We start from the raw sequence: 21,380 nt of genomic DNA on the forward strand, positions 1-21,380 counted from the left end.
AAAGGCGGGGAAGTTGCACACTGCACAAACCACAGTCCAAGAAATATCTCAGTAAATTAAAGTACGATTCTAATACGGCGATTGGATCGGATTTGAAGTAGAAAAGACGTGTTTACTCTACTCCCTAAACTGGTACTACTTGGTTTGTTGTTGCTCGGCACCCGTCCTTTTTTCTTTGTTTTCACCATTGCGTATACCGCTCTGTCACTAGAATGGCTGAAAAGTATGTGCATTTCTACACAATATTACAATTACTCGCTGTTTCTCATCAACAAAAGTATCAACTCTGTTTTTAATTCTCACTTTTTTTTACCTGTCTTGAACTGAAATATTCGGTTTGAATCACCACAAAGTGATCAGTGCACGCGTCTTGACGAATTTATTTGCAGCCGAGACTGAAACAAATATATCACATAGCGAGTTAAAAACTGCATCATAATTTTTGTGAATAATCGTGGTCGAATGTATGGTAGACAGTTGACACGTCATAGTTACTGCATGATTCACCTTCCTCACACCACCGGGGTGCTGGACACACACATCCGCTTGTGACTGCTTCATTTCCCTCAATATATCCAAGCATTGAACCCACTCTCACTGCTTGTTGCTACGGCTATTCCAAGACGTAGTCAACTACGCAGTCAAAGGTATGCGAAGTGTCATAACGCATTTCTTGATTTCTTCCTTGGTGTCGTTTGGCGATGATCGAATTCGATCGGGTCCAGTGAGTCAGGATTTTCATCGAAGTCAAACGGATTTTCTTGCGAATATCTTCTATCCCCCGACGAGAATTCAGACAGAACTTGGGTTCCGTAGCTGTCTGGGTACTCGGTCTTCACCGATGCCAAATGACTGGAGGTGGCTGCATGTCCATAATCTGGCCCAGATCTAGAAAGTTTTCAGAGATATAGGATTGGCATCACATCTTGAGGGATAAGCTATGAACTACAGAAGACGCCAGGTAGATTAGGGGTTAGGGTAACTAGGGATGGTGTGAACGCGAGGTTCACGTTCGCGTTCTGTGTGTGAACCTCAGAAATTTAGAGGTTCACAAACGAACCTTGGTAGGTTCTGCACTATGAACCTTTTTCATAAACCGGTATTACAATTTTCACTTCATTATAACAGATTTGGTCGAAATTTATTGCATTTCAACTGCGGCCACTATATGCATTGCGTTGGCAGCATAAAAAAATTCAACACTAAACGAGCATGCACCTTGACAATCTCACGAAATTTTCTTGCTTTGTTACTAAGCTTTGTTCGGATATTTAGTCATTCTCTACTGTGAGATTGACCCGCTATCACACAACATCAAGAGCGAAATACACTGCATGTAGGTAATCTGGCAGGCGGATTTGGCGCTGGCAGGCGTACGCGGTCAATCTTGATTCCATGTTTATTGTATCATAAAAACAAAATCCGTGTGATCGAGGTATTGGCTACTGCTGTTTAACTTAATGGGGTATCGGTAGGAAGTATAGAAACCCGTTTTACACCCAGCTCAATATCAACGTAGCCATACTCGGACGTGGAATACATTGTCCAGTCTGGCCTAGACCGTTAAGGCATAAGCTTAGATTTCTTTGCAAGTCCTCGTCGAAATTGTTGGCAAAGCGACAGAAGATATTGATTTTATGGGATTATTATGTCATTTGATTGACCCAATTGATACATTTGGCTGCATTTAAAACGTCAATATGTACTTCAGCATTGTGTCCCGAGTCGTTGCTAGGTATCGTGTAGGCCTACTTGTACAAATAGGCTATCACTCCACTAAAATGTAGGGTTGCAATTAGCAACATGACGTCACGTGACGTCATGAGGTTCACGTTCGCGTTCACACAGAACCTTCTTAAAAGGTTCGCGTTCACACGAACCTGAACCTTTCAAAGGTTCACACCATCCCTAAGGGTTACCATATTTTGAGGAGGACACTTTTTAAAAGCTCTGAAAGGCCGACCAATAGTGACTAAAATAGTTGACTAAAAAAAAATGTCTGCACTTCAACCTCTGTTTTGCCCGATTTTTTACGGAACTCTGAAAATCGCTGCGTCGATGTATAGTTTTTAATGGCAATTTAATACTTTTTCTAGAAAAAGAGGTCAAATTCCCAAAAATGAGGGCACTTCTTCGAAATACGCCCAGATCGAAACAGTGTTCCCAATGACACCAACAAATGTTTCCCATGAACATGATAAAATTTTAGAATTTCAAAATAAATTTTTTATTGCCTTTGGAGAGTTGGATGTGGGTTAGGGTCAAAATTGGGGTTGGGGGAGAGGAGACAGTAGGGTTGGGTTAGGCTGTCCTAAGGTTAGGGTTAGCGGAGGGAGATATTAGGGTATGGGAATATTAGGGTTGAAGGTGGATTAGGGTCAAAGTTGGGGATAGGCTCTCCAAGGTTTAGGGTTGGGGTGAGGGACACGATATCCAATCCTAATCTTGGGATACCCTAACCCACCTCCAACCTTAATATCCCCCGCTCCTTCAACCCTAATATCCCACCCTCTCCCAACCATATAATATCCACCAACCCTAATCTTGGGATACCCTAACCCCAACTTTGACCCTAACCCACCTCAAACCCTACTGCCTCCTCTCCTCCAACCTTTCCCCCTCTCCTTCAACCCTAATATGCCGCTCCCCCAACCCTAATCTCAAGATACCCTAACCCCAACTTTGACCCTAACCAACATCCAATTCTCCAAAGACAAAAAACAATCATTTTGATTTTGACGTATATAAATTTTATCATATTCATGGGAAACATTAGTTAATAGTTGGTGTCATGGGAACACTGTTTCGATCTGGGGCGTATATCAAAGAAGCCCCAAAAAGAGGACATTTAGGCGTCCTCCAAGGACACTTTCAATTTATTGAAAAAAGAGGACAAATCCTCCTAAAAGGGAGTGTATCGTAGATGTTATATCCATTCGAGGTGATTAAACCACGGAAATAGTTGTGATAAATGTCTGGTAGAGCGGCATGTATCATTCCCTTTATGGGAAATGTAGTTGACTGAGGTATAAAGGTACGGTGACCAGATGCGAAAAGTAACCTCATGCCTAGCAACGCACACAAAAACCTAATTAAATATAGGTCAAATTTCCGGAATGTGACTTTGAATACTAATAAATTCGGAATACTGCTGTGCTGTCTTCAGCAGGTTCAGAGACCTCATCTGTTTAGCACTGATTGTGACACTACTATTTCAAAGTTCAAACAGTTTCGGTTAAACCGCCACTATTGGATTCGATGAGTTGATATAAACTAGTGACGGGGGAATGTGAGTGTGATGCTGGTGAAATTTAATGACCGATTTGGTAAAACAGCTTATAGCCAAAATTGTCTCGAAAACAACGCGTTTACGTTACACAAAATTGGATCCATAAATTGTGAGCATTTTACACTTGCTCAACTCTAGTCAGGTTAAGAACCCTTTGGCTTATAGCAATCTGACGGCACATATGCTTCAATATCCACTACATAAGTGCGCTCGTAACGGCTTGTCCTAAATCAATGAAATGGTGTGAAGACAAATCTTTTGCAGTCTTAGTGACCACATGCTTTGTGACAAACAATCTTCTAACATGAGAGACTGACCTCATTCCCGCGACAGGAGTCCATTTCCCATATCGGCTTCGCGGTATGTGCACTGTTTCCATTTTCACTGCAATTAAATTGCATTTTGTTTTAGTTGAGCAATGGGCTAAGCAGTGTATAACATAGATTTGGAGGAAGTAGCCGGATCATTTCCTCTAAAAGATACAATGTTCTTAAAATAGTGTTTCATACGCATGCAGTATAGTGTTCCAAAAGTCTACCGACCTCTAGTTGCTGCTGTAAATCATATATCACGTTATCAAGAAATTGATGACGTGAAGTAACATAGTACTCTATGTGTCATGGACGGTTTACAATACCAACTGGCTGCGTCAGTTCAGAACTATCAGTCAGGAATATGACAATTGAAACCATCAACACTACGTTTGCATGATTTTGAAATAACCACTGAAACACCATTGGAAATAGTCCGCAGCATCAACATCGATGGTAACAGTTGAATTCAAGGTGTGTGTGAATTTGTTATTCATAATAGCATGGTCATTCCAAAACCTGTCGACCGTGAACATCGTAATGGTAACGTCACAATAACGTGTATATAAATATAACAATACTAATTTGGCCGAGTATGACGTGACGATGTAATTTTGAATTACAACATTTCGTAACGACAACTTGCTGGTAACTACGGAAGTTGAAACTAAATTACATTTATAATATCGTAAGACCATAATCGCTTCCACACCCTATTTATAATATCTACATATATTTATAATATCTACATAGGCCTATACAGTACAGATAACAGTGTGTTGATATTGGACAACAACAGTTCAAGTTATTATCACATATACCGTAATGAGATTAGAGACTGACTCCTTCAGTCATCCCACCGCAAATGTCACTTGCCTCTTTCATGAACAAGAAATGTATTCAGTGAAATAAATAAGCTATCACAAGCTTCAATCTAGAAACGTGTCAGATGCAGTGACTAGGAAGTATGCTAGCTCACCAACTGATGACACACGAACTGAAGTCAATCTAATAGGAAAACATTTATTGAAATGTTGGCATAAGGGCCCCGGATCTAACACCGATATCTCAAGCCAAAGTTTCCTTGACCAACCGCACTGCAATATCGAGCTAAGCAAACGACGCCGTACAATATTGCTCGCATATATGAGACCCTACAGCAGGGGTCAGCAAAGTCATTGGCATGCTCGTCAAATACAAAAAGATGGGCCGGTCGGATATACGTTGAGCAATATGGATAATTATTAACATCACTGGTCAACACAATTTTTGTTGACTTCGATCTGACAGTTGTTTTAGACCAAGATTTGGGTGCTGAATTCAAAAATGACTTCTGTTTTTCTGTATCACGTCAAGTTTTTGGGTTAGGCACCCACCACATTGTCTTGTAATCCAAATAAAATATATAATATAAAATATGTATTACCATAATATTTTGTGTTTGTTGCATAAAACGTTTCAAGAACCTCCAGCAAACGGAAGTAACTCAATAGTTTTCAAATAAACATCTGTTGTACTTCTCTCTTTGGTTGATTTAAACAGAAATTGCTTCTGAAGAACAAATCAAGTGCGAGATTTAGGGTACAGATTTAGGCTGTAGGCGCTGCATCGCTTACATATACGTAGAAATGCTAAACTACGCAAGTATAATGGCATAGTCTCAGTTTATAGTTACCAGCCAATATGGAGAATAGAGAAACGAATTGATAAGATGCAATACATTACCCATTTACAAATGGATATGATACAATTCGAGCCTGCGCCAATGGTCGAGGACGATAACTATCTTCGAATTTAATTTCAATAAAGAGGTTTGATTTAGGTAACGATAACAGTAATAGACATTTTTCTATTAAAATACTTTACTATACTAGTTTACAGCGTAAGCTGCAAGCTTCGATCACTTCGTAAGCGGTCAATTTATTTGCGAGAGAACAATGAAGGCTCAGTAAAACGCACGATCATTGAATGATTGGTCGCTCTCACGGGTTACACCAGCGTTTCGCGAACAATCCGATTGCAAGATACAGTGATTTTTATCGGCATCGATTGCTTGATGACTTGAAATTAACTCGTGAATTTTGCTTCGTGTCACGAGTCAATCCACATTTTTTAGCCAAATCTTCCGTTTCTTAGGTGAAAAACATACCTAGTGATAACATAACGCTTCAGAAACCGACTCACAAAGTTCCAGTACAATTGATTGATCACCGACTACACGTAATGCTTTCCAGTTACACAATTTGAGAAGCCCTGTCCTAAAATGAATGGATAGACCACCTACCTTCTCGCATGCGAAATTTCAACGACTGCACTTCCTGCGACACTTTCAGTGCCTGCTGCTGCAACATTTGGTGGCGCTTCATCACCTTTGAATTCCAGAACAGACGCAGTTCTTCCAGGCTTTTAATCCCGCTATCGATCAAAACGCTGCCGAGAACATCATAAAATGGTGGGTGACCTGTAGATACAGTGAGGAGTTGTGTGGATCGGTTCCATCCAACGTAACACCACCATGCCGTATCACTGGGATTCTTGCATCAAACAACGTGTCCACAATGTGGGATCACACAATGACTTTATTCCTTTTCTTAAGCCCAAAACATTATGGCGAAAGCAATCAATACAGTCCGTACACAAAGCCTGTCCCTTAATAAATTTGCCAACAGCTAATATACCGTAATTTTCTTTGCATAATGCGCAAAATGTTCACGATTTTTTGCCCTAAAATAGGGGGTGCATATTATACATGGGTAGAACAAGCGTTGAAAAAAATCTCTCGATAAAAAACTTGAAATCACACCTTTCTTCATGTTTGTTTCCAATCGCGCATCACTTTCAGTCATCGCACACAGTAATTCGTAGTATCAGTGTAACGCGCTGCCAATTAGCGTGAAGCGTGTTGCCAATCAGCGAGAGCCGTGTGCACAGCACACGATCTCCTGCTGAGTTGGTTTGGCGTTTGTGCGCAAGCAAAATTAATTCACTAATAGGTTCTCGCGCGCGGCAATTCTCGCTGATTCATCGCGTCAACAACAGGCCCACACAATCGCGTGTATATATACCCGCTAGCGTAGTCAGTCGCATCTTCAACAGACCTGGTGTGCACGACATTACCGTTAGCCTGAGCAATCGCATCTGTAACAGGCGTTGCGCGTAAGATGTCGGTTCATTGGCCTAACCTATCTCGCCGCCAGCCTCGAAGGCTTTTGCTGCTATCTAGTAATGATGAGCGATGGTTATGTCATGATTGTTGAGCAGTGACATCGCAAAACATAACGACATCGTTGACTAAAACACAGCTCTTTGTGTAATGCGAAAGCAGGATGAGTACTATACATGGGTACCGTAAACCGGGGTAACTTTGGACAATTTTCAACAATTCCGCTTTGTATCTTGGATATGCTAGGTTGTAGGGGAGGCAAGTTTTGTGTTTTTCATGGGTCATGGAGCAAAGATTAGAATTACCTAATCCAAAATCTTCATGGTCATAAATAAGCGCCTTATTTTCGTAAATCTTCCGTGTCCAAAGTTACCCCTGCATGTGGGGTAACTTTGGACAATGTAGTTTTTTGTATGCCTTTACACTCTATTGTTTATGAAACCTCGTAAATGAGGCTTATTTGGTAACAGTTGATGAGAGCAGTGGCTAAAACTGAAACAAAATAGTTTATGTCTGGCCTATTGCATGATTTTTACCAAATCCACCCCCCCCCCCCAAAAAAAAAAAATTAGGTAGTTTATGAAGGGCAATGCTCCCTAATTCATCCCTTATCTCGATTTTCCCTCATGCCTTCACCAATTAAGACTTATAAATAACATATGGTGATGAGGGGTATCCCACTGGCCATGTCAGCAATCGACAGCAAACATTAAGCATGTTACCGTGATTTATTGCCGATTTCAAATATGTTACTGTTCTTTAAAAGATACACTTTCCCTTTCTTATGTCCTCTGATGGATGTATTGTCATAATTTACGGTATCCCACATTCAGCAGGCACATCTTTAGGAATATTTGATAAGTTTTTGAAGTAGCTTACACCCGATTACAATCTCTCAGCTCATTGCCTACCCATTTTTCATATTTTGGCAAACTCTTAATTTGTTGACCTTCTCATTCCATTTTAAAAAGCCATCAGGCCGGTCATAAGGAATATAGTTGACGATACACTTTGACACAGATGAAGCAGCCACTTTCCAGAGCTCTAAATATCACATTTTCCACTGTCCAAAGTTACCCCGTTCTGATAAAATTTGACGGGGCAACTTTGGACATCACATCTTCTTGTATTGATCTAAGGGTGAGCCCACTGAGATTTTTGCCATGGATTAAGACTACTTAGAGGTATCTGCTGCCAAGTTTTGAATCTATGAATCACATGCTATCTATGTTTGGTTGTAAGAAGTTTAATGGCCATCAATTTTGATGAAATTGACCCCCGCCATTAATTTATCAATGTTGAGTCAAGTTTAACTGGTAGTGAAATGAATCCATCTTTTATTAAGACTACTTGTGGTACTCTTGCCTCATGAAAAAGAATTGGACATCCAGCGGTAACCCTTTTCCATCAATAACCATTTAAATCTTTTACTGCTTAGGGTGGGTTTCAAATAGTCGACTTAGGCCCGTCGTCGGGCTTAAGCTACACCCCTCAGGCTGAAGTCGGTTTCAAAAGTGTGACTTGAGGGGATTTCCCCTCCAGCGTGCGCTTAGTTAAGACAGATATCCAAGCCAGCTAGGGGGTAGGCTGAAGTCACCAGTGCTGGTAACTGTTGTGCTGGTTGTTGAAGGATACTGGCCGTTTTTCTGATGTATAGCTTGGCAAATCAGATTAGATCATTGTATATTGCTTTCAGGCAGTTTGGAACAATGTTTTTATCACAAACGTGACAAGTTGATGTCATACCGTTATATAGTGGGATTTACAGTGGAATGCTGCAGGGGTCTTCGTATACTGAACGGATTTCAATTCAAATGCATAGCCAGAGCCCTGAGGCACACAGGACACATCAGCACTTCTTCCATAACCGCACCATATAGTATCAAGCAATGTTCCCCATGACCACCATAACCCGCGTTCGCTGGCTCCAATCGATTCGGTTACGAATATGATATGACTATGGTTACGAGACACGGGAAGTGATATTTGGGGTAAGGCATAAAGGTGCCTAGCGTTGGACTTGCGAATCCTGCCCATTTTGGCAAAGAAAGGTCAGCAATAAGAATCCGCTACGGGTAATGATGCTGATCAGTGGTCATGGGGAACATCAGTTAATATAGTGCATGTATCGAAGAAGCCCCAAGATGAGATTTTAGGTTGCGGCAGATCAACAGATCCTTTATTGATAGCCTACATGCTACGTCAACTCATCATTATAGTTTTCTCGACTGGTTACGTCTTTTAACTTAGGCACGTTGACGTTTTGACAGTTTGGCTTTGCTGTGGTTATAGCTAAAAAGTGAACACATGACGCATCACCAGAAAATGGAAAATATGTATCATGCTCATTTTGTTGAGCCTAATCAATGTTGCACCACTTGCACGCAACTGTGATTGATTGCAGGGTTCCCCTCAATATCCATTTTCGCTCCACCCCTATGAGCATTGTCATAAATATGTTTAACTGCTACTTTCTAGAATAGTGCCGACTACATGGAACTTTGATCAATATGTGTCTATTCAACCAGCATTGTATTGATATTCCGTTCACTGCACGCGCACCGAATTTCAGCATACTGGATAAAGATCCAGAAGTTTCGGAAAGAAAAATGACATGACTTTGCATGAAGTTGTTAGTGAATTGCTATAGATGTGAAGCAATGTTCCCTCTAATTTTTGACGAGTCTGTGCGTACACTCAAGAACTCACTACGCAGACCCTCGGAAAACAGTGCGTAACGACTAAAAAAGGGTCATGACTTCAGATTTTCTGTGTGCATAAACCGTGTCAGCACTGCGCATTTGCGCATGTATGCAGCTTAAAGGGGCCATTGATGTGAAGTGATATATGCCAATAATATTCAAAGTGCAGTACATGCTAACGCTTCAGTAATCCAAATGTTTTGAGATATATGTCAATTCAACATTGATTTTCACAGATTTGCTACCCAGTCATAGTATCGACATAGCAGCATAATCAGTCCATGTAAAAATTATTATATAGCTGTGCAATATGCCACCAGAGTGAGCTGCAGGCTGTGAAACAAATGATAGCACCATTCTTTTGGAACACAGAGAAAATCAAACGAGCAGTGATGTGCCAAGCCATCAAATAGGTATTTATCTATCTATCCGTATATGTGAGTGTGAATGCGCATACCAATATCCAGTTCCTTTTATATTAAGGTTTTTCTGAAAGCACTTTGCTCGAGCTTTATCCAGTTCCTCGCACCATGATACCAACACTGGGCTGTAAGTATGTCATTTCCATTCATATTTATACCATGCTTGATAAGTTGTTTTGTGATAGATGCTGACCCATCTGATGTGCCAACTTATGGAGTAGCAGTTGGGAGCTGCATCTGCTAGTTGTTTGGGCAACATTTCCAACCAGATCAAGGCAAGTTTGCATTCATTACTAGGCCATCAATTGTCTGTTTGTTATCTCATTATTATTGCTATTAATTATTATCTCATTATTATTGCTATTAACATTCGTATAGTTTGCTGATGCTATGTATTACAATAGACTATTGAGTTTTGTATGGATAGCAACAGTATAAAATTTAAAAAATTCGTTCGAAATTTATCAGTTATATCTCTACCAACAGCTCACCGAAGTCCAGGCCCGAAGTCAACTATGAAGCAGCGAAGATTTGCAAATCAGTGATAAAGCAGAAGAGAATGAAACAAGTTGAGCATGGTCTCAACGTTAATAATTATAGAAGATGCTGAACAACATTAATTTGACGCTAGCCGAATCTAGAGTCAAAACATGTCTTTTGTACATTTGATTCAATTTTGTTCAGCCGTTCATGTTCGCCTGCTCCAGTTTTCCAAGCCCCTTGCAATAACTTCGCTATCTTGTGTCCAAATTTATGAACTTGAACTTACTTAAAGCCATAATGCACATTTTACCTCATTTTAACGTGTCACAAGAAATAAAGCACGAGTATGTTTTGGAATGTAATCAAATGTATTGCAAAAATCTCTAGATCATGCGTTGTCGTGCAGATTTCTCTGTAGGAGTCGATACTGTGGGAGTGCGGTCAACGCTTCCAGTTGCAGTATGTCATCAAATTCAGCTCCATCTGCCTTGTCAGCATTGCTATGATTGTAAAGGCAGAAGCAGGCTATTGTCATATCGATATTCTGAGGTTCTTCCTTGAATATAGCCAATGCGCTAGATATTTTCTTCAACACAAAGCACTGCGCTCTGCCAGAGGGTAACGATATGCCTGCCAGAGGGTAACGATATGCATGAAAACAATAGTGACTTTTTTCGGTCAAAGTTCTTGGGCATAATAGTGGCGTGAGTAATAAGTCCTCAGTGGATATTCAGCATCTCCAAGAGCATAATCTTCATCAATTAATATGCCAAAATGCTGGGCAGTTGTGTCTTCAAAAATCGGTATCACAGCCGCACTATTTCTTCGAATACTTTGCGATAACGTGCTGATCATTTGCCAGATACTTCCTCGGGGTTCCGTTCTGATCATCCGTCCGTAAATTTCAACAACTCAAGCAATTCCGTATTCCTTCACTGCATCGCTACCATACTATACGACATCAGCAAGCAACTCAAAACAATAACAACTGGCCTCGGTTCCGTGTTGAACTCGCTACAGCGACGAAGTAGACAGTAATTACTCGCAACTAACGGACTTGGCCGAGCGCGGCGCCAAATTGACATTTGAAACCGAATTAAGACCGCCGACGTCTGGCGTCTTGAGCAAGTCAATCACTGGCCTTAAGCCAGGTCTAAATTAAGACAACTTTTTGAAACCCACCCTTAGTGTCCAAAGTTACCCTTAAGTCCAAAGTTACCCCGGTTTACGGTACAGGCTTTTTCCCAGAATTTGCATGCCATTTTAAGGGTGCGTATTATACATGAGGGCGTACTATACTTTACGAGGATGACAGGCCTATGATCACACGTTCTGATCGTAAAACATTTTAACAAGCAATTTTTGTATCAGAGCATCAAGTTTGGGTGACGTTCTGTCTTGCAACCAAACTTATATCGACAAGTTTGTAAGACTCATGGCAGATGAACAATATTTAACATACAGCCTTACACTTGTACAATGTACAGCTTACGAAGTAGGCTTTTGAGATCGTCGCGTTCTCGTACTAGATTGCAGTGGTGATCAAGAATGTTAGATGTGCATATAATAAGCAATCTTTGTAAACAAAGCATTGCCTATAAAAATTAGTACATTGTACACAATGTGTACAGATACACACATGCAACTAGCCTACTGTGGGGGGTTGGCAACGCTGGGTTGGATGTTTACAAAGCAAACTATTTGTAACATAATACCTGATTCTGCTTCATGGTCCAGTGCATCTCTCAAGAGCTTTGAAAATTTCACCATAAACATTCTGGTTATTCCACCCAGCACATTTAGACAGGAAGATTGAACCTCTTCGAACCCACTGTGCGCGACAATATTAAGAACCGACGACTTCAAGATGCGATTCGCCGTTCCTTCGCTTATTTCAGGACTTGAGATTCGCGCCTTGCCATCCCTTTGATAAGAAACATATGCTAGGCTAGCAGACAATAAACTACCGCCAGTGAAGTCCAGAGGTGGTCGAAGTGGTCAGCACTGGTACTCAAGTAGATAGCTATTTCCAAGACATGCCAAATCTATTTCATTAGGAAGTGGAAATGAAGGTATGAAAAGTATTCGGGTAAGTAGTTTCTAAAGTAGATTTGATCGAAGGGTCGCTACTTTTAGCAGTTGAATCTAAGACCTACCGGTCCCCCAATCTATACCAATTTACATGTTGTGTTTGTTGGTGAGATGAATAAAAGCATACTGACTGACTGAAAAGTTGATTGGAGGTGGCTCTTGAAATTGCAGGGGTGGAACTTCGCCACTGACGCAAAATGACTAATGACACAAACACACTAATAAGTGCAATTTTTGATTGAATACCTCACAGGGGTCATTTGCTCCAGCTTTTATTACAATTCAACTCACAACAGTGATGCAAACATCCCAGAACCACTTTCTACTTTACCAAACACAAATAGTAAAAATCAAGTAGTTTTGCCAAAAGAATTCTCCAGTGGAAGTAGTCTAAAACAAAAGACTCCAGGTAGTACAGGAAGGCAAACCCTACTTGAGTACTCACGCAGTAATTCGTTACTGACCAGTGACCACCTCTGGTGAAGTCAATGATTTGCAATGAGGGCATCAACAGAGATAAGCATGGGATACTGCTGACAGACATTATCCACTTATGACAAGTTTCAAACTTGGCCATTCTAGCTTCAAGTAGACTAATAGGCACAATTTCTCCTAACCTGAATTCATGTTCAAGATCCGGAGCAGAAAACAGTGAACTGCTACTGCTGTCTCCATGTGACGAACTTCTATCGGGGAGAGTTGATTCGAATTTGTGTGATTCAAATACTGGTGGTTGTGATAGCTCATCAATGCGATTTGTATGACCATATATTGTCTTATTCTCAAGTTTGGAAACGAGTGACTTTGCCTGGAAACGCAACAAACGATGTAAGCAATGTATGTGACTCTTCAATCATAGTTTTTGAATCAGCGTATCTAACCACACTAATTAGACGAAGTCACTTGTCCAGAAACTGATGGGAATTAGATGTTACTTTAGAAGAGCATTGGGTGCTGTAATAGTCAATAAATTCAACTCTAATGAGGAAGGTGAGCAAAATTCACAACACTACAGAAGCACCAGTTGCCTCAAGGCACAGATTTGATATCCCCTTGTGCTATGTTTACCCCAATGCATGGGATAACATAAACAGATTAGTCCTACAACACTACAACATTACAGCCGAGTAAAAACAAGGAATGACCGACTTCTAAGATTTTACTTATGCAACAGATCAACAGCACAGTCGGTTCAATAGGTGGTCACCACCAGTAGCACCTGCTATTCACGACTCCAGCAGATCATTGCTCGTTGACTAACGTTGATTTGTGGTTACACACATGAAGTTGATTTCCACTTCAATACATGTACGGTTGTACAGCCCATATTAATACTTTCAGCCAACTTTCTCTCACAAGGTAATAATATTGTTTATCAACACCAAAATAATTGATGTTTCGTAGTCAAAGTACCGCAATTCATGGAGTATTTCCATCGTCGGTGAGGTTGTAGCGAACCCCAGTTAGTACAGCCCCTTCTTTCAGCATCACCAGAGACAAGTAATAAAACTCATCATTTTGTACCCTTAAGCCTATCATTCAACAGCAGCCATATATAATTATATATGCCTGTCCTGTGCCCTCGAAGAAATAAATATATACGACAAAGATTGAGAAAAACCAGTTATTATTCAAGTCCCTAGAGTACTTTTCGCCACCAATTTTCTACTTCTACTTGAAGTAGTCAAAGTTTCTTCTTGACAGGTGCCACATGAGCTTGAGTAAAATCTACAGTACCATCAGTGATGACTGCAGAAATCGCGATATATAGCCCAATTCATGACTTGGAACGCTGTCATGCCAGAATGTCTATGCAATAATGAGGCTGCAACATCATTACATTACTATCAATGAATCGCCCACATATCATCATATCTTTTTCATGATCACACCCAGGGTTGTAACCAAGTCCCAAAGCTCCGAGTCACAAGTCAATCTCACTTTTATAGTTTTGACTCGAGTCAAGTCGAGCCATTTTCAATTCACCACCGAGTCCAAGTCATCGAGCAGAGGTTCAAGTCCGAGTCATGGTATTATGACTCGAGTCCGAGTCCAAGTCAGTGTTGACTGCTCAGTTTCAAGTTAAAGTCTTGTTAAACCCACTTTTACAACTCTGTTTGGTGATATCGAATGGCTCGCATTTATAATATACTAATTTTCCACACTTTTAACAGTTTCTGGTCGCATTTTCAAGTACCATTACCAATAGACGGAATCCCAATAGGGTGGTCACTTTACTGTTGTTCGAAATTACAATGAAATATCGGTCTTGGCCATCTGAGTCTCTAGTCATGCGCAATGACTCGAGTCAATACACCGATTGACTCGAGTCAAGTCGAGTCATCAGAAAATCGTGACTCGAGTCATTACAACCCTGATCACACCCATAGCCATTGTGCTTTTAAATGACAGCGATTTTAGTGTGACTTGCTTCCTAAAGCACACAAAGAACCGGGCAGATTGTAAACGGAAATCCTCAGTGTTGGCAATTACTGTGGGGGACATACGGTAACAGGTAAATGCTTAAATAACATTCAAATTATCACTCTGGTAGTGTTGAAACAAGCTCTGCTTGCCAAACAACGGATCGATATTCATCGCACATCAAATGTTTATAGAGTCCAGATATATAAATAGGACTGGAAAATACAAGTCATTAACCTGTTTGATATACGTCATGAGCTGAATAGAGTGGAGAACAAGTGGACAAGAAGTGAAACACAATTCCTCAACATCTTCACACTTCATAGCATGCGCCGGCAATGAAGGCAACTCCTTAAGCTGGAAAATATATCACCATTTCGACAACGTCACTGACAGTTATCACACGACCAGACCTCGTACGCTTTCGGCTTCCTCATTTCAACCATGGACCTGGTTAGCTGCCCCGGCATATCTTGAGGAGGCATAACACCCCATTTGTGTTCTTGCGTGGACTTCGTCTTCGACTCTACATTCATGCTCTCTAACAATCACCACTGACTACGCTATGTTTGCGAAAAAACAAGCAACTTGTAAATTTGTTCATGAATGTTACGCTTCAGATCAACATACTGTCACCGTCAAGCAGAAAATTATGCAGCGATACAGCACTGAAATATCATCAATTTTGTGGTGCTCGGAACAGAATAGATAAGGGTAGTGACGGCAAAATATGCTCTCGAAAAATCTCGGTCGATTTCTCAAACCATGCGAGTCCCCGTCTATGATTATCACTGTATCGAAATAAATTATCACATCGCATGCTTTTGTGTCCACGCCTTGGCAGTTGCGACGTACTTCGGTCGGTCGCTCTTGTACATTCTAGCTGCCTCCGGGACTAGCGGATCATCAGGGTTCGGATCATTTAAAAGTGAACAGATAGATAGTAATACTTTAGATATAGTCAAGGCGGGCGACCACTGTCCCCGCAATATATCTAAACAGATGCTACCATTACTATTGATGTTAGGGTGATAAATACGAGTAGTAAACGCTATTTTAGGCGGCTTAAACGGGTAGTCTGTGGGGAAGTGAATGCTAAGAAAGAAGACGCCCCCTTGATACGGCGAGTCTTGGGGTCCCATGATTGTCGCTTGCCAGTGAAACATGTCGTCACCAACCGGTCCTGCGCTACATGATGTTGGCGGATCTTTTTGAATGTCTTTCAGCTCCTTGGCGATCCTTTTCAGTGCCATATCCGCGATATATTGGTGGCTCTGGTGACTATTGAGCTAAGTGCTGTGCCAAAATAAACATAAGAGCAATTTATTACACAAGAAGGGTTTGTCTCGATCATTTTTTGAAATTAATCCCACCAACAATCACGAAACATAAGCAGGACACTGCAAGTCAAGTAGATCGAACAAGGAAATAGGCGTTCCATGCGAAAATCCTACACAGACATATCACATATCAATGTGATAAGCAACAAAGTGATCCGAATTGTTTTTCTACAAGCACTACAATGTACACAAATCAACAGTCTTCTCAAAATTTGCCTAGTGAAAGAAAGCGTCCTTCAGCCGAATAATGAATGATACACGTCGTAAAAGTTCATAGTCCCTTTGCTACATAGCGTACTTCGAAGTCCAATCCTTTGCTGTTTTATTATATTTCGCGCGGTTCGTCTTGTATATCCTCGCAGCATCAGGAACCAATGGGTCATCAGGATTGGGGTCATTCAAGAGAGAGCATATCGACAGTAAAACTTTCGATATTGTTAAAGCTGGCGACCATTGCGCTCTTAATATATCTAAGCATATACTGCCGTTGCTATTGATGTTAGGGTGATATATACGAGTAGTAAACGCTATCTTAGGTGGCTTAAATGGGTAGTCGGTAGGGAAATTAATATTCAGGAAAAATACGCCTCCGGCATAAGGTGAATCGCCCGGTCCCATTATTGTAGCCTGCCATTGAAACATATCATCCCCGACAGGTCCGGCACTGCATTGGGCTGGAGGGTCCTTCTGAATATCTCCAAGTTCTTTTGAAATTCTCTTCAGCGCCATTGCAGAACTAGCAATTTAGTTGGTGATCAATATGTTTCTGTATCAACTAGAAATAATCGGATTCTTTAATGCCGACAGTGTAGCTATTGCTCATCATACCGGAAGTACATTGCGCACGAAGTCGCGAGAAAGCGAGTAAAATATATGGAAAAAAATGATACCCTTTCCAGTTATTTAAAAGAACTCGCAACAATTCGAGAATGTCAGTTGGTCAATGACGGGTGGTAATACGAAACATACCAACAATGAATTTGCCATCACTCCCCTATGGAATCTCGGTTAATTTTTTCAAATAAATCCTGCGTGATGAGAGCTTTTCTGCATAGAATAATTAAGTAATTAAACAGAAAGTTCAGCGTGACGTTGCGGCCAATTCCACTCTAGCCATCACTGTATTTCATGACGAGAAAAGTGAAGCAATGTTAACTAGGCTACTTTACAATTTGAAAGGTTATTCTTCAACTGTTATAGCAGCACAACTGCCACAGCATAAGACGGTTACAGATCTTTTATGTGAGCTAAAAATTTGTCATCCATCGGTGATAGATTGAGCTGAATTACTAATTCAAATATTTAAAAATGCTACCAAAATATGTAAACGTTCAGTCATAATACATATAGAGGTATATCGTCGCATTGGTAGCCTATCAAAGTAGCTTATGTCCAGTTTTCAAATTTTGAAGGTCCATTTTTAAAACTTGCAATTTGCAATTTTTTCGGCCCTATCTTGGCCATGGTTGTGTGTGTGTCTCGTTGTTTCAACGTAAATTGGGGGCAGGGTTGCCAGATTGGCCCCCGAAAAAATTATTTGGCCCTTTGTCCTCGATATTTGGCTCTTTTTGAAAGCAGTTGGCACATACTATCAAACTAGCTATTGAAATAAATGTCTTTCAGGAATCGAGACTTAAAAGTGTTAAAGTGTTATTAGGAGATTGTAGTATGGTTTCTATCTATAGCTGTAGGCAGTGTTGTCGCAGAATTTCACATTCGCTATAGGCCAATGCTTCCTCATGATGACGCATGAATGCTTTTATTGGAATTGTTTTTATAGAATGTGGACTGTGTTGAAATGGTAAATACAAACTCATATTAAAACACAAGAACTTTTTTTGACAATATCATATTCAGTAGCAAAAGGTTTGAAATAATAGCAGTTATTGTAGTTAAGATTAAGTGTCCTACAATTATCGACAGATGTAGTGGATTTGATGTCCTACTACAGTATTAACAATATCAATATGGAATTCCCGGTGATTGACAAAAGGTCTATGGGTAATAATATTGCAAAGTTAATGTCGTTTTTAGCGCTATTATGTATCGTTCAACGTTTCATCATTGAACATTTTGGATGTTTCCACCCAGTTTGGCCCTTTTTTCGACACTGCCTGGCCCTTTTCCCCTGAAGCTGTCTGGCAACCCTGATAGATGGCTGAAAGAAGATGAAGACTTTACATGAAGCTAATTTTTTAAAAATTCATAAAATGGACATAAGCTATTGTGATACCACTACGACGATATATACATATATGCTATTTTTAGCCCGACCACAAACATAGATATTGAACATTTGCTATTTGATAACATGCATTTTCATTCAAGAAGTTATAACTGTAGGCAAGCAAGTCATAGTACCACTCACTGCGTCATTGCTAAAGGATCAGACAGGAATCTCGGTACGTTTTGCCTAATATACCAAGTGAGCAGCGATGACTCTAAGTTAAAGTATGGCGCTCACAGGGAATTGCGCAAGCACAGGACACCGATTAAATTCAGGCTACAGGAATATCCAGTTTTATTGCTTCTTGATGTTGTATTCAGACTCTGCCCTTAGACTGACCCTCTAAATTGCTAACAGTATTCGAACTGACGCAATAGGCATGTTTTACAACACACGGTCCTTGCATTCTAGGAATATTGAATTGAATACAGATTATAATTGAAGCGATGACTGAATGTTACAACACAATCAAATATGAATCATCTCACTTTCTGCTTGTCATTGTTGAATAGGCCTAGCCCAGCTTGATTGTCAACATATTTACATTCAGTGTGGCAGAGCAAACAAATGAGAAATAGAATGATAATATCATCCTGAGCCATGATACAATTGATGAGAAATCTTTTTCAATCATTTTGCCAGCCAAATCACGTTTCATGTCAGCTGACAAGTAAAACTAAAATATGGAGACTTAATTGAAAAATCAACACCAACCGCTCGATGAGCTTAATTAACGAAAAACCGCTGAAGTGATTACCGATGCAGGACGTATTCTGCGTGATTTCAGACCCGCAGTTTACATGTACCGTGTCTGGGGGTTGCAGGAAGTGGAAATACTGCGGTAACTGTCTTCAACAACTTGGACACTGTCGCCATGTCTCTATCGCACGTATTTATTCGTACAATATTTCAATTAAGATGGTGCAATGGTGAAGCGTCCGGCTTCTTGATTGGTAGGTTGTGGGTTCGATCCCTGACCAGGTCAGACTAGAGATCTGATTAATAAAACTGGTATCCATGACTGCCCTGCTTGGCATTCATGAATTCATGGGATAGCATGCATGGAGGAGTGGTGCAAGACTTAAAGAGCCTTACAAGGCTATATCTGCACCTTTATTGTCCAGCACCCAGCGGCATATGCACATCCTGCACTCATGGCCTGATTGGAATCTCCGTCCTTTTTTTGAAATAAATCCTGCGTGATAGAAGCTTTTTTCGCGTGACAGAGTCAACTTTGCGGCGTGACAAGCAAGGTTACTGACTTCAAATGACTGTGCTAAGCCAGTGACAAGAGATCAGATGCTAATGGTTAGCAACTGGTAAGGTGCAAGTACTTTGCCAACAGACAGTAATCAACAGAACCTGGCTTGAGAACTAGGTCAAAACATTATATACCACATACTAACTGGAATATAGCATTTGGGGTGGCTGAGAACATTGACTTTTTTTCAATTTTTTTTTTTTTTAAATGAAATCAACGACCCGTGACGGCGTGACCGCGTGCAACTGGCGACCAAGTCGGCGTGATCCTGCGTGCCTTGGACACCGATTCCATACTGGACTCATGGTATGCATATATACACTCGGGCTATTCAAAAATAGCTTTTTTTCCGGAATCTTGCTGGCTACGTGAATAAATCGTTAGGTTGCCTTAAAAAACGACGCACACCAAATTTTAATTAATTCTAACCAATAATCGCTGATTTCGCTCAGTTTGAAAATTTTGAATTTACTCAAAGATACAAAAATTTTTTTTGTCAGATTTCACTGTTAACCCCATGAAATCGTTGCGCTGCGCTGTCTTCGAAATCGTTGCGCTGTCTTCAAAGACGATGCAAAACAAATTTGACTCAATTCCCACCAGTAGAAGCGGAGCTATTTGAGTTTTTCTTCGATAATTCGGGGATTATCCTAGATCGGTTGTATAATCCAAGAATTATCATCGAAAAACTCAAATAACTCCGCTTCTACTGGTTGGAATTGAGTCAAATTTGATTTGCATCGTCTTTGAAGACAGCGCAACGATTTCATGGGGTTAACAGAAAAATCTGACAAAAATTTTTTTTGGCATTTTCGGGTAAATTCAAAAATTACAAACTGTACGAAATCAGTGATTATTGGTTGGAATTAATTAAAATTTGGTGTGCATCGTTTTTTAAGGCAACCTAACGATTTAATCACGTAACCAGCAAGATTCAGGAAAAAAAGCTATTTTTGAACAGCCCTAATATACACAGATCGTGTGTATGTATATCAGGAGTCTGTCTAATGCCGCAAAAACATCAAGGACAAAAATAACCTACGTTCAATTAATTTTTTCGAGATAAAGTCGACGTCTGGCTCATTCAGGAATCACTCGAAAACTCTTTGATGCCTGGCAACACATTTGAGTACATTATCAAATAGAAAGTTCTGTCACACAACTTCGTCTCTACTCACCTATATTCAATTACATGCCGTTATTTTATTTGTTCAGGCTCGTATTTGGAAGTCAATTTTTCGCTCATTTTAAAATTTTTGTAATATTGTGGTTACGAATGCTGGCCGTTAACAGATTAAATAGCAAGGCAGGCAGGGAGGATAACTTGTGACACAGAGAAAATCACAAACGCACAAGTGAACCACACAGACATAGATCATGGCAAGAATAAGAGACTACAAGAAGTTCTCTAATAATCTTCATATTTTCAATTTCAGATCACAGAATTTTCCGAGCTATTCCAAGATTCCATCCATACCGTTAACAGAGTATTTGTTTCACGAAGCGTCAAATGTGGGATTTTTGAAATGGAGATCAAATCGACATCAATGTACGACATGCAAGACGCAATGACATCACACCAATCTGAATGTAGTATCTTAGGTACCTGGTCCCGTGGTATTCAGATTTTTAAAACATTCTATCTTGCTATATTATAGTAGCTGTAC

General features: G+C 40.3%; 1 protein-coding gene and 1 long non-coding RNA gene across 2 annotated transcripts; one reads left to right on the forward strand and one right to left on the reverse strand.

Annotated features, from left to right (window-relative positions):
• Positions 1-356: 356 nt before the first annotated feature.
• On the reverse strand, positions 357-20,401 carry LOC145441311 (STAGA complex 65 subunit gamma-like). Its single transcript, XM_080319141.1, has 7 exons — positions 15,299-20,401; positions 15,123-15,242; positions 13,079-13,269; positions 12,086-12,294; positions 5,885-6,061; positions 3,607-3,673; positions 357-888 (listed from the first exon to the last, which is right to left on the reverse strand). Exons 1-7 carry the CDS (start codon positions 15,419-15,421, stop codon positions 660-662), a joined length of 1,116 nt encoding a protein of 371 aa, XP_080175267.1. The 5' UTR covers positions 15,422-20,401; the 3' UTR covers positions 357-659.
• LOC145441315 (uncharacterized) lies at positions 8,829-10,737 on the forward strand. The gene is made up of 2 exons (XR_013915797.1): positions 8,829-10,014; positions 10,073-10,737. It is a non-coding gene; the product is annotated as an uncharacterized LOC145441315 (long non-coding RNA).
• Positions 20,402-21,380: the final 979 nt, after the last annotated feature.

This window comes from Botryllus schlosseri, chromosome 6 (assembly GCF_051294905.1).
Source record: "Botryllus schlosseri isolate E-star chromosome 6, Bs_hap1, whole genome shotgun sequence".
Lineage (NCBI taxonomy): Eukaryota > Metazoa > Chordata > Ascidiacea > Stolidobranchia > Styelidae > Botryllus > Botryllus schlosseri.

Coding starts and splice junctions, on each gene's coding strand:
- LOC145441311 (XM_080319141.1), bottom strand. CDS start 15,421: ATGAATGTAGAGTCGAAGACGAAGTCCACGCAAGAACACAAATGGGGT. Junction 12,295..13,078: donor GATCTTGAACATGAATTCAG/GTTAGGAGAAAT, acceptor TTCTTATCAAAG/GGATGGCAAGGCGCGAATCT. Junction 6,062..12,085: donor GGACCATGAAGCAGAATCAG/GTATTATGTTAC, acceptor CTGTATCTACAG/GTCACCCACCATTTTATGAT.